The sequence below is a fragment of the Parasteatoda tepidariorum genome, chromosome 2 (genome assembly GCF_982258835.1).
Source record: "Parasteatoda tepidariorum strain Cologne lab strain chromosome 2, Ptep-v5.0, whole genome shotgun sequence".
Lineage (NCBI taxonomy): Eukaryota > Metazoa > Arthropoda > Arachnida > Araneae > Theridiidae > Parasteatoda > Parasteatoda tepidariorum.
In genome coordinates, this window is record NC_141756.1 from 114,462,992 (window position 1) to 114,479,190 (window position 16,199).

The 16,199-nt window shown below is 28.6% G+C and overlaps 2 protein-coding genes across 4 annotated transcripts in view; one reads left to right on the forward strand and one right to left on the reverse strand.

The window, feature by feature from the left end:
- The window catches only part of LOC122272504 (maestro heat-like repeat-containing protein family member 2A), a 455,199-nt gene that overhangs the window by 171,420 nt on the left and 267,580 nt on the right, over positions 1-16,199 (reverse strand). The window lies entirely within an intron of this gene.
- On the forward strand, positions 735-9,754 carry LOC147816072 (eukaryotic translation initiation factor 4 gamma 3-like). The gene is made up of 3 exons (XM_087156706.1): positions 735-959; positions 5,398-5,496; positions 9,647-9,754. The coding sequence occupies exons 1-3, from the start codon at positions 864-866 to the stop codon at positions 9,752-9,754; spliced, it is 303 nt and encodes a 100-aa protein (XP_087012832.1). The 5' UTR covers positions 735-863.

The window sequence follows — 16,199 nt, forward strand, 5'->3', positions numbered from 1 at the left end:
AGTTAGCATTATGGACGTATATTACCTCTGCTAGGGGGAGAGGAGATGATTTGGTAGCAATTCCAACCAAGGATATGTTAAAGCTCGCTTGAAATAGAGACATTTTATTTTTAAAATTCAGACCTAAGAAATTATCTATTTTTTAAATTGTAAATTTAATTACACAAATTTTGATTGAAAAAATTGTACTCTTAGAAGGGGTTGTGTTCATTTATAAAATGTGAGAGGCTGAGATCAACTCTGCCCCCCCCCCCAGTTCCACGAACAAGATCCAAAAAATATTAATCTGAATTAATACTAATATTTCAAACTTTTCAGAAAACACTTTTTTTTAATTGAATATAGTTTCCTGAAAAAAATGATATTAAGGAAACACATATTTCACATAAGAATTAACCATATGATATAAATAATTTATGAGGGTTCAGATGTTTAGCATTAAAAAGCACTACTGGTTAAGTTAATTTTCACCCGCAATTATTTAATGAACTAACCTCACTGATTTATATTTGCATGCATTGGTAGCTATAAAGAATTAATGTATGATTTTGCAACGAAATATAACGATAACTTATTTTAATTTAAAGTTACGTGACAGCAATCAGAAAAGTAATTAGGCAGCCCCAGTTTTTATTTTTATCAATATAGTTTTTTTCATATTTGACATCCTTATCAGTTACGAAGTTTTATTTGTTTATCAGTATATCACGTTTTAATAAAAAGACGGGGAAGATTGAAATTCTTTGTTATAAATATGTGCTGTTAATGTCTCTAGTTTTAAATGGCGGATTTTACGTATCAAAGGATAAATTCTAATATGTTGTCTTTATAGGTTTATTGGTGAAGAACTCTTTAAATTTGGAATGTTAACGGAACCAACCATGCATGAATGTATAATGAGGTTGCTCTCTCAGGGAGATGAAGAATCACTTGAGTGTTTGAGTAACTTACTAAAAAGGGTAGGTAATGAACTTACTAGAAAAGTGGTTACCAACTGGCGGGCCGCATCCGGCTCACGAAGTCCTTTTTTGTGGCCCACGATCTAAAATATATTAGTTTTCCTTTTCTTGCTGACCATTTTCGTAAAACTCTTATATGGGTTTAAAATACTTTTCTTTCGTTAAAAAAATAATAATAATTTCTTCGTTTCTGTGAAATTTAGCATACCAACGGTGGAAAAAAAATTATTTCTCAGGTTTTGCATCCAAGAAAATATTTATTATTATTTGTAACTCAATACTTTTGTTTTGAACAACTTGATAAAAATATAACAGTAATATATAATGTTCCTTCGAACATAAAAGAGTCTTACAGAAAATTTTGACAAAGTTGCTGTCCACCATTTGACTGGTGTTTTTAATTGTGGCCCCCGACCTCATGTAAGTTGGAAACCCCTCCCCTGTACTAGACGATCAAAAAGTTAAACATTCGAAATGAAGTGTAAGTGTTCTTTGTTTTCATTTTGAACAGAGCTTTTATTTGTCATAAAAAGTGAGGAAAATTATTATTGTTACTAACAGTAAGTTTGAAGCTTTAAAAGATAACCTATCTTACATCTGAGTTACCCTGCTGAAAAAGTTATAGTCAAGCATTCACAGATATATTGAGCTATAAAACAATATAGAGAGTGTTCCGTAATGACCTCCCTTAATCATGAAAATACCAAATCAAAAGAGTGTACACGCTATTAAAAATTTTCATGTTTATATTCCAGTGGGAAAAAAATATATACGATGTAGAAATATGTTAAATAACTATTGGCAGAATAAAAAGGCACCAAAACAGTTTTATAGCCAGATATAACTTGAAGTGATTTAGAAGTCAATTTAGCTCAGTTCATTCTATTTAATCTATTGATTTGTTAGATTTCGGCAAACGTTATTGTTTTATTTATTAATGGTTTGGTTTCATTATTTTTGAGGATTTATAAATTAAGTACAGTCATCGATATGGAAAAAATTTTCTCTCACCCTCTCCCTTTATATACATATTAATAAATTATTGATTGTGGTTGAATGTATTATAAACTTTGTTTCAGTGATTTTCTTTTTCTTTAATGATAAGTTAAATTCACTTTACTTGGTTATAACAGCATTCCATTTATGAAAGATAATTGTATTAGGAAAACAATAATCGTGTTAAAATTGAGAAGTTTTTCTTGACATTTTTCTGCTTCAGGCTCAAGTTTTAAAAATTTCAGCTCGTTATCACTCAAAATTTCATAAAAAAAAAAGGTTGGAAGGTTTGTGCTATTATTTTGTTATCATGTTTACTATAAATAATGAAAAAAGAAGGAATATGTTGGTGTGCCCCGCTTCTATTTCCAGAAATGTTTTTGCTAAGCGAAAGCGGCAATTACAGCCGACAATCCAATCCTACTTTTTTTTCTTCAAATTTTTACTTGATCATTAAAAAAAAAACCAAGAAGGAAGTTTTTATTTAAGAAACTACCAAACAGAAGATCGGATCGCTTAAAGTCACTAAATTGGAAATTCGTGCACGGCCCACGGTATCACATGAAACGAGCCTTTCTAACTCTAACGGTTCAAGATCCCACATACACGTGATCTCGTCTTACATCTCGTACTAATATGTTGCGTACTCTTTAGCAGGTATACTCTTTGAACTTACAGTCCCTCAGAATCGCTTCTCCCTCCATCCGTCAGTCCTGAGGGGGGAGGGGTTAATCGAAAGCAGAATTCATTACCGTAGTTCAATGAATACTTGTTTTAACCCTTGAAACTATTTATGTAAACCTTAATACTGAAGCATTTTTTTTCTTCTTATTTTATAAATGTCGTTGAACAGCCGGCCCAATTTAGGATTTACGACTACTAATGTTCAACTCCGTAGCCTTGTAATTTCGAACCCATTTCATAAGACAAGGGAACTCGTGGATAAAGTATTTGGGGGAAATTTTGACTAGGTGGAGGACTTTTTGATGGAACTAACCCACATTGGGAGGCGAACGCTCTAACCCCCGAGTCACCACTGTTCAATACTGAAGCATTAACATTAATTGAATAGATATTTAGCATTTTACTAAAATGCAAATTCATCGGAAAAATTGTTACAACTTCCATGTGTCGACCACCACTATCAATGATCGATATTATAAAATGTTTCAAGAGAAAAATGCTAATAATTTTAAATTTGATAAGATGAACTTCTAAAAACTTGTTTTACTTAGGCAATCATCTATCAACATAAAACCACCAACATGGGTTACGAATAATAAAAGGAATTATAGCTACACTAACCTACATTGATGGAAGAGACACTTTTAGTTTTTTTTTTAAATTTCACAAGAGATACTAAAGTGATTGTTTCGTAGCTTTAGAGGTTCATGCAATTCTTCATATTTAGTAATACGACTTGAAACTTTCAGAGGTTTCAGGGACCAACAGTACATTACGGAAGAAAACAAGTATTTTTGTACACCGTATGCCAGAAAATCAAGCAATAAGCTTGTAACTTATACCTATTACTTTAGCTATTATTTGCAATAACTGCATGAAATTTATAAACCAAGCTTAAATATTTACAGAAATATGGACATTTTTATTCAACAAAAAAAACTAGTTTTTTTTGTCTTGCGTTTGTTTTGCTATAACTTTTAAAATATTACATAAAATTAAAAAAAAAAATTCAGAGCAGTTACGAAATAATAAAAAAATTATTGTTTTAAGAATTGAAAAAAATTTGTGTTAAAAAATTGAGCAAAATGCGACTATTTAAAATAGTTCTTTATTACTGCGCATGCGTGAAATATATATATATAATTTTGTAGTGAATAGTATTTGGCAACTAATGAAAAAAGTCTGTTTTGAATATCTTAGAAATTTAAAAAGTTTCAAGCAGTTTTTCTAAGTAGTTTTTTGAAAGAAAGCTTAAAATGATATGTAAAATGAATGTTTTCCACAAATTTTATTTTGTACTATTATACAAGATATACTAAAAATGACACCTGCATTCTTGGGGGATCATCTCTCATAAAAGAATATTTTTTCCGCCTGTTTTCTTTTCTTATACCATCCCAGTTTGGTGACCCGATGATTATTGTCAGGTATTAAAATTTGTTATTAAATTTTGTCTTTTGGTACAAAATGGAATTTATGAAAAATCCCTTGTTATTTTAAACTTTTTCTTCTTTTTTTTAAATATTAAAATCAGATTCTTTTCATTAGTTGCGTAATACAAGTCACTACAAAATTATAAAAAAAATTTTTTTTAAATTTTTCCCCTTATGCGGAGCATAAAAGAACTATTTTAAAAAGTCATATCTAACAATAACAATAATTTTTAAAACCATAATTTTCTGATTAATATTTAATTGGTCCAAAAATGTGTTTAATTTTTATAAATATTTTTAAAGTTATTGCAAAATAAAACATAAGACAAACTTTTTTTATACAAATGTCCATATTACCATAAATTTTTAAGTTAAATTCATGAAATTTTATGCAGTTATTGCAAATAAAAACTAAAGTAATTTTTACAAGTTACGAGTTCTTTGCTGAATTGTTTAGCATAGGGTGTACAGAAATGCTTCGTTTCTTTCGTAATTTACTGTGGATCTCTGAAACATTATTGCTAAGTATGAAAAATCGCACGAATTAATTAGTTACAAAATAATCTTATATAAGTATTTCTTGAGAAATTGAAACAAATGCTAAAAACCGAAAGTGTTTTTTCCATTATTGTAGGGTAAAGTATTTTAACTCATTTCATTGTGAGGATATATGACTTTCAGTTTTGCGCACGATTGCGCAATATTTTTTAATATAGATTTATAATTTTTTTTTATATTTATCTGACACGAAAATTTTTTATTTGGCTAGTTTTAAATTAAATATAAAATTTTTACACCTTGCAATTTAAAAATCTTTTATTTATTATTAAATTAAATAATAAAATTTTTTTCGTTGCTTAAAATATTTTGTTGTTACTTTACGTCACACTAGAGCTGCACAATGGGCTATTGGCGACGGTCTGGGAAACATCCCGGAGGATGATCCGAAGACATGCTATCACAATTTTGATCCTCTGCGGAAGGGATGGCACCCCCGCTTCGGTAGCCCGACGACCTGCGCGCGAAGTCGAGCACTTTTCGGTAGCACAGTTTAACGAGGACCAATACCGCACACCCTCGGTCCCTACGCAGACTGATCCAAGTGGTCACCCACCCGCACACTGACCGTAGCCATAAATTTTGGAAAATATTTAATAATTAAAATATTTTGGATAAATGACTTTCAAAAATGGATGCATTTTTGATTTGCAGAGTTAGAAATAAATATAAAATTAATGGGTTTTAAGCATGTCTTTTTTTTTCCTTGTCATATCTTTTTTGTAACATTTTCTTGCCATATTTAGACAGTCTCTCTTTTTTTTCAGATAGAAAGTTATTTCACACAAATGCAGAAAATATTAAACAAACATTTAAACAATTCTAAGGTCAAATTTAAGTTGCAAGAAGTTACAGTTTTAAAAAGGGTAAGTCATGAAATACCATATCAAAATATTACTTTTTAAAAAATTTTGTATGAGTTAATTGGAAAATAATCAATATCTAGGAGAGTCATTATGTATTTCAGTAATTAAATTAAATTGGAATTTTTTACATGATCACACGTCATTGAAACTAATTTTAAATTTATTTTAGTATTCTTTTCTATTCATTCCTTAGATTTTTTTGTTTCACTGATGTTAAATCTAAATATTCAAAATGCAATCCATTTCTCTACATTCTTAATATATATTAAGTATAAAGACTACGCTTCTTATTTATCAGCTTTGTATTTTTCTTACTTGTGGACTATAAGTTAATTGCGATTCTTTATAATAGCTGTCAACCCTACTTGAATTTACACTGTTATCACAATTTTCAATTCATGAATGACTTCAGAATGTTTTGTAAAAAATTTAAATGTTTCGGTCCCAAAAGTCAAAACCATAAGATAAGCGCATTATCTAATAAATGATATTTAGTTTGCCTGCGTCCACATTTTATATTGCGTCTTATTTTTTTTTATTAAATAATAGATTTTATTTAATGACTTTTTATAACTTATAATTTTTTTGTCGATAAATAATGCTATCATACATATCTGCGCACCTGGAAAGTCATGAATTTCGGTATTGAACAAAATTTGTCATGAAATGTCATGATTTTCAACAAAAAAATCATGGACTTAAATCGCCGAAAAATCTAATTTTTAAAATGGAATTTTCCTCCCTCCCCCAATTTCATGGTGTTCCGAGTATCTGAATTTGTAACAAAATCCCCACTCACAGTCATATTTTATTAAAATATCAAATGTTTTTATCATATTCTTTAAAAATTATGTTCTTTCAACAATTTCTAGAGGGAATTATCTTTCAAACTTCTGTGATTTCAAAATTTTTATTATTATTTATTTTATTAATTTCAAATTCTAGCTGAATCAAGCCAGTCATTGGCGAGTTTTTTTTTATTCAGAAGAATCAGGAGTATTTCTTTCCTTTCCGATGAACAAGAAAAGTATCTTTAGAATATAATTCTGCAAAAAAAATATTTGCTTTTGCATTTTTTCAGCTATTTTATTGCTTCCACTCTTTCTTTACCCTGTTTTTTAAATTTAAAATCTACAAATATGAAGATGCAGAGTAAAACAGTTTTGGTTATACCTATCATTTCAATTAATGTTATTATAATATTTTTTTAAATTTATTTTTGTGTTTTTGTCGGAGAAAATAGTAACTTCATTAAGTCATGAAAATGCTTGGAATTAGTCATCGAAAGTCATGAATTTGAAAACCTAAAATGTAGCAGATACACTGCATACATTTATGTCCATTTTCTATATAAAAAAGTAACTTGCTTAAGCATTACTTATAGAAAAGATAAATTATTCTTCGATTTGCATATTCTAATAAGCAATTTATTTATTCTGTAAAATCCCTACTGGATTATGTGCAGCAAAATTTATCTCCTTAGTATTTATATTCGTGTCGAATATAAATATTGTTTGGGCAAGATCATTTTTAAAATGAATGGAACAAAGAAATCGTACTTATAAATTCAATGAAGTAGGTAAAAGATCATTTTTAGGGGTTAATACATGTAACTTAGTAATGCAAATAGGTCTAATTAAATATGCTATTGATAATCATTTTCTTAATACCTATAGGGAGAAACTTAAGCTGGTAGCGTGTATTGCTTGACAATGTAGTGTTCTATCCTAAGATTTGTTAAGCACCCTAGAAGCTGTTATTTTGCTGAATATCATAAGAAATGCTGGAGGTTTAATAGAGATGAACAAAACTGACCAACTTAATTATTGGGGTATCCTAACAAAATCTGTCTCAGAGACTTTTTGAGAAAAATTATACATTCCCTGATTTTAAAGAACTTGATGAGCTTATAATAAACCTATTTTAGGTGTTTTGTAAAAAAATTAGTTTTCAGATTTTGTTGGTTATTTTACCTTGGCAATACGATACGCATGATTTTCAACGCATGATAAAGTACTCTCTGACAATTCACCTAAGGGTGATATATCCCTAGTTGAACAGCAGAGCAATTCATCTTCAGTTTCACCTACAACTGAAAATGAAGATGATCCAGCACAAAATGAAACTAAACAATCAAACAAACTAAAATATAGCTACAAAGAAGGTGTGTGTGATTCGTTTGATCCTAATTATCCTTCACAATTTGAAATCCGATGTTTATGAACCATGTGTTTCATTATAGATCAATATAGTCTTGTAAATAAAGAGGGAAATAAACAATATGATAGAAATTTTCTTCTTCAATTACAATGCGAACCAACGTCCTTAGCAAAACCACAGAACTTGCCATACCTAGGTTTCATTAAAGATAAAGTATATTGTTTATTTTGTTTTGGTGTTATTTTTCTACTAAAATATTTTTGTTGTGTGGGCACAGGAATTTTGGAGAAAAAATTGCCATATCATTATATTTTACAGGGTTCCCACGGGTCAGGGAGAACAGGAAAAAACCTGGAATTGTTAGGGAATTTTATTTTAACCCCAAAAATCAGGGAAAGATGCAATTTTTTTTACAAAAACCTGGAATATTCCTGGAAAATAACCAGTCTTAAAATTGTCATTAACAGTAATCAGTTATTGTGATTCATCTTACATAATTCTAATATCTATTACAATTATTTGTTCTTAGAGGTTCTCATTTTAATCAAACAGAAATGTTCCTTTCCTCATTTAATATTATTTTACACAAAAAATCTAATATTTTACATTACAAATAAAAGAATCAAAGTTTGCTGATGAAAATATGGTCTCAATTTTCATTGAAATTTACCTGGAAAAGTAAGGGAATTTTTTTCTGAAATAGAGTGGGAACCCTGATTTTATAACAACATTAAAATTTGTGTATGTCCTATTCTGTAAAGTTTCAAATATCCAAAACATGCCAGGCTAAGAAAAATATACATGGTATCTGTGCACCTGGAAAGTCATGGATATCAGTATTGGACAAAATTTGTCATTATTTTACCATTTAAACTATTTTTAAAAAAAATGGAAAGTCGTAGGTTTAAGGCGCTGAAAAATCTAATTTTTAAAAGGAAATTTACCTTATCCCTTCTAATTTCACAGTGTTCCGATGTTCTAAATTTGTAGCAAAATTGCAGCCATATTCGATTGTAATATGTTAACCACTCGTAGTCATATTCTATTAAAATATGAAATGTTTTTATCCTGTTCTTTAAAAATTATGGTTTTCTTTCAAAAAACGAAAGAAAAAACACCATTTCTAAGAGTTCTAGTTTAGGCTTTTAATATTACACTTACTTTAAAGAAGAAATAAAACAGCTTTAAATAACTACATATCTCTGATAGTATTTAGTTATTTGCTTTTGTATTTTTTTCAGCTATTTTATTGCTCCAACTCTTTCTTTACTCTGCTTTTTAAGTTTAAAATCAATAAATGTGAAAATGCTGAGTGTAACAGTTTTGGTTATACCTATCATTTCAATTAATGTTGTTATAACACTCTTTAAGTTTGTTGTGTTTTTGTGGAAAAAATAATAACTTCGGTAAGTCATGAAAAATTCTTGGAATTATTCATGGAAAGTCATGGATTTGAAAATCTAAAATGTAGCAGTGTTAATTAAATAGAAAATAGTTTTATCTTTTCCTCATAAAATTTCTAGATACTGTTTTTTAAAATAATAGCCATTTTTTTTCCATATGTCCATTGTATGGTCAAATGAAAGGGAAAGTTATGCACTTAATCCTGCACATTATTTAAATTTAACTGTTTTGCTTTTTATTATAAATTTTGATACTCCATATGTGTGTACATATGTTTAATATACAAAAGTAAGAATTAAAATATTATTCCTCTAGTATTTAAGAAATATTTTTTGCCCTATGAAATATTTGGTGCAGTAAATTTTATCCTTATATGTACTGCTTAGCTTTGCTTTTAAAGATTATAATTTAAAGTTATAAAGATTCTCATTTTTTCTACATATTTGAGGGACATAAATTTACAATAAGTAATATGTCTGTTAAACTCTTTATCGAAAAATCCTGCATTAAATACAATACTGTTTTTTAGTACTTTTAAGTTTTAAGATTTCAAATACTTTTAATTGATATACTTTTTATTTTATAGGCTCATATACTAACTTCCAAGATCACTTTTTGCCAACTTTTGCACAAAGAGGAGTACCTAGAATGGTATGTTTTCAAACATATTTTGCTCATATTTCTGTTGATATGACAATTCTGTTAATAATTCTTAAAATGCTTCTAAAAAAAATTTTGACTTTTTTTTAAATTTTGAAAGTTAAGACAATTATACAAACACGGTTGAAAAATACTCTTTTTAAATTAAATTACTTTTTATTTGCATACTTATTAAGCTAATATATTAACCCATATTTTACCACATTAAAAAAAATTAATATTTTTTTATATAAAATTCTGTCACATACTAATGAAACATCAAGTAGAACATAACATTCAAAAAAATTTCCAAAACTTTAATGCATAGCAGCCAACTCTACTGGATTTTCCTGTAGGTTTCTAGATTTTGCCAGTTTCTCCTGGTTTAATAAAAATTCTCGTGGTTTTTGTACATTTTAGAAAATTCCCTAAAATTGAAGTTTCCTTAAAAAATCCCCATAGAAATAGAATTTTTCTGTAGATTGTTGCTTGCTTGAATATTAAATTAAGTGTCACTAATACATAATAAAACGAGCTTCATTTATAAAATTCACTTAACTATCTTTGATGAATTAAATGCCTATTACTATTCAAAATTATGAATAAACATAATACATAACATTTCAAGTGCATTTAATGTGAAATCATAACTGGTAAATGTTGCAGTTTTTTGCAACATTTATCATGAAATTTATATTTGAAATGGCAGAAAATATTTGGTGCAAAGTCCTAAATTGCATTTTTGGCACACAGTTATAGGTTTTATTACTCTATTACCGTTGCAAGATTGGTTATAGGTTTTATTACTCTATAGGTACTCTATTTTGGATATTTCTAAAATAATTTTAAAGCATTAATAGTTGTGTCAATAGACAATGCCCAATTTTCACAAAATTGAAAAGATAAATGCTATTTAAGTTAATCATATTTGAAGTGTCTTTTGAAATTGGTATTTACTGGGTTAAGTGTAAATCAAACTTTTTTTTTAAAGAAAAAATGAGCTAGTTATTTATTTTTAAATATTTTACATGATAAAATTTTCTATTTATATAAATTGTTCCACTTAGATTGTTAAAGAAAAAATATTAAAATAACTAAAAATATTTTTAAGGTATATTACTCTTATTTATTTAACGCTGCAATATTATGATGCTAAGAAGGAATAAGATATGTTGTAATGGTCACTGTTAAGGTTAACTTTCAATGTCAAAATTAAAAGTGTTGACCATCTCTTTAGCAATCATGCATAAGGTTATAAACTGAAATAAGATGTTATGAGCTTTTTATTCCTCAGAAACATTTTAATTATGGTTATACAGGGTAATTCAAAATGAATATAGCGACTACAAACAGCTAGTATAACTATTCAAAGAAACAAAATGTATCTATAAAATTTACACAGAATGTAGAAGGAGCTTCAAAATTCAGATTATTTGTGCGACTTCACATAAAAAAGTGGTCACACAGACAACCTCTAGAGGGTAGTTCATTTTACGCTAAAGCATTTGTGCAGTCACCGACGCAAGTGCATTACAAATGCGTTCTTTGAGTTCTACAATTGTTTTGGGGTTGAGCTGTGAGGGTTCCGGGAATAAAGTGTTCGCTTTTCAATGAGGTGAACAGGGTTCGGATCCCAGCAATGGCTGGCCAATCAGAGTTCCGCATCCGGTTTGCATCGACCATAGTGCTGACATAAAATATCTTCAGTGGTAGACAGATCATGGGTTAGAGTCCCTTTGCCGTCAGGCTAACAGTGGGGTGTACTGGAAGTCTTCCTCTTCATGTAACGTAAATGTGGGTAATTTCCATCAAAAAGTCCACCACGGCCGAAAATTTCTCACAATACTTAATCCAGGAGTTCCCTTGTCTTCTGGATTAGGTTAAAAATTACAAGGCTACGGAGTTGAACATTACTAGTCGTAAACCAAAAAATTGGGTCGGCTGTTCAATAAAATAAAATATTAAAAAAAATATATACATAAAATTGTTTTTGGGGTTGAGCCATGTCAGCTCAGGGGATAGAGCGTTCGTCTTCCAATAAGGTAAACCTGGTTCGAATCTCAGCAATGGCTGGTTGATACAAACTCTGCACCCAGCTAACACCGACCACAGTGCTGACTTAAAATATCCTCAGTGGTAGATGGATATTTGGTCAGAGACCCCTTGCTGCCAAGCTAACCGTAGGAGGTTTTTGTGGTTTTCCTCTCCATGCAACGTAAATGCGGGTTAGTTCCATCAAAAAGGAAAGTAAATTTCAAGGAAAGTAAATTTCTCCAAATACTTGATCCAGGATTACATAACCTCATAGATAGAAATCGCAGGGTGCCAAGTCCGGAGATCCTGGTGGCCAAGAGCAGAAAAATATTGTCGGCATCTCCACTTCGACTGACTTAATGGCTTGGAGCATGCCTTTAAACATGTGCGAACCATCGTACCGCAGTGTGAGGGTGCTCCATCTTGCTGCAAAATGTAATCTGTAGAATCAGTATCCAGCGGTGCCATTAACCCTACCTTAAGCATGTCAAGATAAACATTTGAGGAAACACTCACAGAAGGAAAAAGGACGGTGCGTTTATATGATGTAATGGCCCAGAACTTTCACTGAATCACGTTCATATTCAATAACAGTGGAAGCGTTCTCCGTACCCCACACTCGAATCACTATATTTATTTCGAATTACCCTGTATTTGATTGACAAAACATGTTAAAATATAATTAATAAGTTAATTTTGTGATCTTAAATATTTTAAAAAAAAATATACATGTGCAACTTTTAAAAACATTTTAGTTTTCTTACAATTCAGGAAGATTTCAAATGTATTAATATTTTTTTATTTTTAATTCTCATAGCTACTTTTCGTTTTAATAAAGTATCTAACACCGTTTATTTATAAAAACCTTGTATTTATATTTCTTTAGACTTTAGTAGCATGTATGGTCAAGTCAACTTGCAAGCAGTTTCCAGAAGAGTAATTTGAAATTGCTTGTAAATTTGGTTTTGCAAATATAACTATAAAAGTGTTATTTTAATGGCAATAACTTAGCCATTTTTAAAAGTAACCAAATTTAGTCTTAGCTCTAATAAAAGTCATTTCTTATAAAATCTTAATGCATTGTTGCAGATTTTCACAAAATGCCCTGTTTCTTATTTACCAAATCTGATATTTTTCATGCATTTTATTTATTAAAAAATGGTATTTCATAACAAGTTTAAAAAGTGTGCCTATGAAACATTCCTTTTTGTAGCTAAAATGTGGTTTGGAATAAATATTTTTCCAGTTTTGAAATGGATTAATAAATATATAGTGCTAAAAAGAACAAAAATTACCCTGAATAACTTTTTATCTAATTATCTATTGATTTAAAATATTTCCATTGAATGATTCCATAATTTATTTTCAATTTCAATTTACAGGATATTATTTACCTCTTAGTAAATAATCTGCTGTCTCAAATCATCCCCAGTGATCTTTTCCTTCTTTTTTTTAAATCATTTTTCAATGAGTTTAACATGAAGTTAGAATACAGCAAAAATAGTATGTCCCCCAGAACATTATTTCTTATCACTAATAAGAATTTTCCTCCATATGTTGCTTTTAATTAATGTGTGGAAAAATGAGTTAGAAAGCTCAGTTCTCAAATACCAAACACCGTTACTGTCACAAATGATATAGTTATAACGTCCATAGTACCCGTTTAGAATGTTTCTGAAAGATTCAAGCGTCTATCGTAACAAAATTATTTCCAACGCTTGACTTATTTCGCTTTAGTTTTTGAGAAGAAAAACATTTACTCTTGTTGGATTTGTTTCATTTTGGGAAAAACACCTCAAAGATCACGTTTGATGTCTAATTCTTCAGTTGATGAAAATGCAGAAACTTGAGGTGGGATGTCAGTTGAAAAAAATGGTTGCAGAAACTTAAGAAGTGCAAATGATACAGATGAAACAGAATCAAAAACATTTCGGAGCCTTTGAAACATTAAGAAATATTCAGTATTCACACTAATCTACTGAATGTAGTCAAAATGCAAATTAATATCCTAATTTAATATAACTTCTAACATAACTAGAGAACAACAATGAGATAATAATCCAATAGAAGTATCATTAAATATGTATTCAAATCATAGTCTTGAGAGAAAAAAAGCATGAAATTAGATACATGAAAAAATAATAACCAGTAAGCTTGAAAAATACAGTATCTGGAAGAGGAGTTTCAGTAGTAGGCAAATTGAAAAGTTCACAAAAATTTTGATTTTCAGATCATAACGAAGTACTAATACAAATGCTTTGATTCACAAATAGCTGAAATATATAATGTAAACCTCAATTAAAATTATACTTGAAATAATTAGATATAATTTAAATGAATTATTATAATATATTAATTTTTATCTATCACAAGTTTTTAAACACAGAATAATTAAAAGAATACTATACCCATTTAATGTAATTAAAATAAAGTAAAAAAAATATTTAAGTGTAAAGGATGGAATATTAAACAAGACTACTGCAAAAATAGCCAGAAAAGCTATCTTTCAGATAGTTTTGCTACACATACTATGATGAACTACACAAACAGTTACCAGGTTAGCAAGCAGTAGTAAGTTTTAAAATTGTGATTTGTAAGAGTCTCCTTATTAATCATAAAATTTTTCTCTAACCTCTTAAAGATGATCTAGAATAATCTGAGAGTTTTAAGCAGATAATTAAGTTTCTTTCTAGATTTCGTTTACTTCCATTTTTTATAAAATTAAAAATACAAACAAACTACAACAATGCTATTTTTGTAACAGTTGACTTAGAGATACTTAAAAACGAGTCTTTTAGAAACATTTTTTGCTACATTGTATACATACAACTCAAAACATGAAAATGAAAAATATGGCAAAACAAGATACAAAAAGTAGAGCAAAATGTTGAAAATTAGTTCGGCCATTCAGAAGTTACTAAGCAAAGCCACAAGAAGCAAAAATTTTCTTCTAAAGAAATAATCAATATAAAACTAAAATTTTGAAATAAATATTAAAAAATCTACAATTTTTATAACAGTAAGACAATACCATATCCAATTCTGCTCTATTATGCCTCCTCTCCAGCGGTGCATTAGTTGGCAAAGTTTTCCACAATCTAGCTGTTGTATCATGCCTTTGTTGCACTCGTGGAAATCAGAAAAAAATGTAATTGATGGTGAAGAATTTAACGCCCATACAAAATCCTGAAAATTAAAGTATAGTGAGCATAAAACATAAAAATGAACTTACAATATACAGATTAACTATTTAAAGCTTGGATGATACTTTCTTGCAGCCAGATTACAAACAAATCACAGCTATAAAAAAAGTGATTACCACTGATATCTATATAAACTTGGTACAAAAAATTATTATAATTTAAAGTTACAGTAGTCATATCTTTCCTAATAGGTTTTTCATCTATTTTTATACATTGTTTCATTTATATATTGTTTCACCCATTCATGTTTTATTTATATAAAGGTTCAGCTGTATCCAAGCCATTTTTTTCCTAATTTCCTAACAGATTTCAGACTTTCACAATAAATAAGGAAATTCTTTAAAATTTAAAAATAGGTTCACGCTAGTGTTTAAATAATGGGTATGAAGCTGGTAAATACATTTCTTATGTTAATTCGCAAAAAAATTAAACCAAAACTGAATTTAAAAAAATTGTAATAGTAACTGGGCAGCCACAATTCTTAAGGAAAATGCATTGGAACAATAATAATGTAGAAGTACTTTTTACAGCAGAAAATAATATTAACAGTTTCCAGTCCTGATGCTAGTTTTAAGTTAGTTCTGAAAACAAATAGTATAATAGTACAGAAATAATTAAAACTTGCTCACTGATATCAAAGAATTGAAGATAGTAGTTGGGAGAGAAAGATATACTTGGGTAGAAGAAATGAATTGATTTGAATTGAATTCTTAAGAAAGTCAATAAATCTGGTCATTCTATAAGCTTTTCATAGCTAAAAATTCATTAATCTAACAGTAAAGTATAAAGAATTTTAAAAAAACTCAGGTTTTTAATTATATTAATTTCTATAAACTATGTTAAAATTTAGATACAATTTTAACAAATTTGTATCTAATTTTTAATCAGAGAGATACAAATTTAACCATCAACTTTTATATATACATACACACATATGTATAACCATATTATTATCATCACATATAAGAGTATACAAATGTTGGCAGTTATTCAAGCTATTTTTTTATCTTAATATCTTTGATCAGATTTTATTAACCATCAAATTCACTAATGAAATCAATTTTCTTAATAAAACTTAAGTTCAAGAGATTTTCAATTCTGAAAAATATTTATTATTTTTTCTCGATTGAGCAGAAGTTTTAAGTATGAGACATTTTGTGTTAAAAACTTAACTCAACATTCATATATATCAAAATCGTTTAGTTGTATTCATTTTTAAAAAAAAAAATATTTTTTTTTATAAAAATATATAAAATATTTATT

Bases quoted from the DNA above. Each gene is read 5' to 3' on its own strand.
- LOC147816072 (XM_087156706.1), top strand. From the start codon at position 864: ATGTTAACGGAACCAACCATGCATGAATGTATAATGAGGTTGCTCTCT. The intron at 960-5,397 runs GTAGGTAATGAA...CTTTTTTTTCAG, and splicing joins TGAGTAACTTACTAAAAAGG to ATAGAAAGTTATTTCACACA. The intron at 5,497-9,646 runs GTAAGTCATGAA...TTTATTTTATAG, and splicing joins AAGTTACAGTTTTAAAAAGG to GCTCATATACTAACTTCCAA.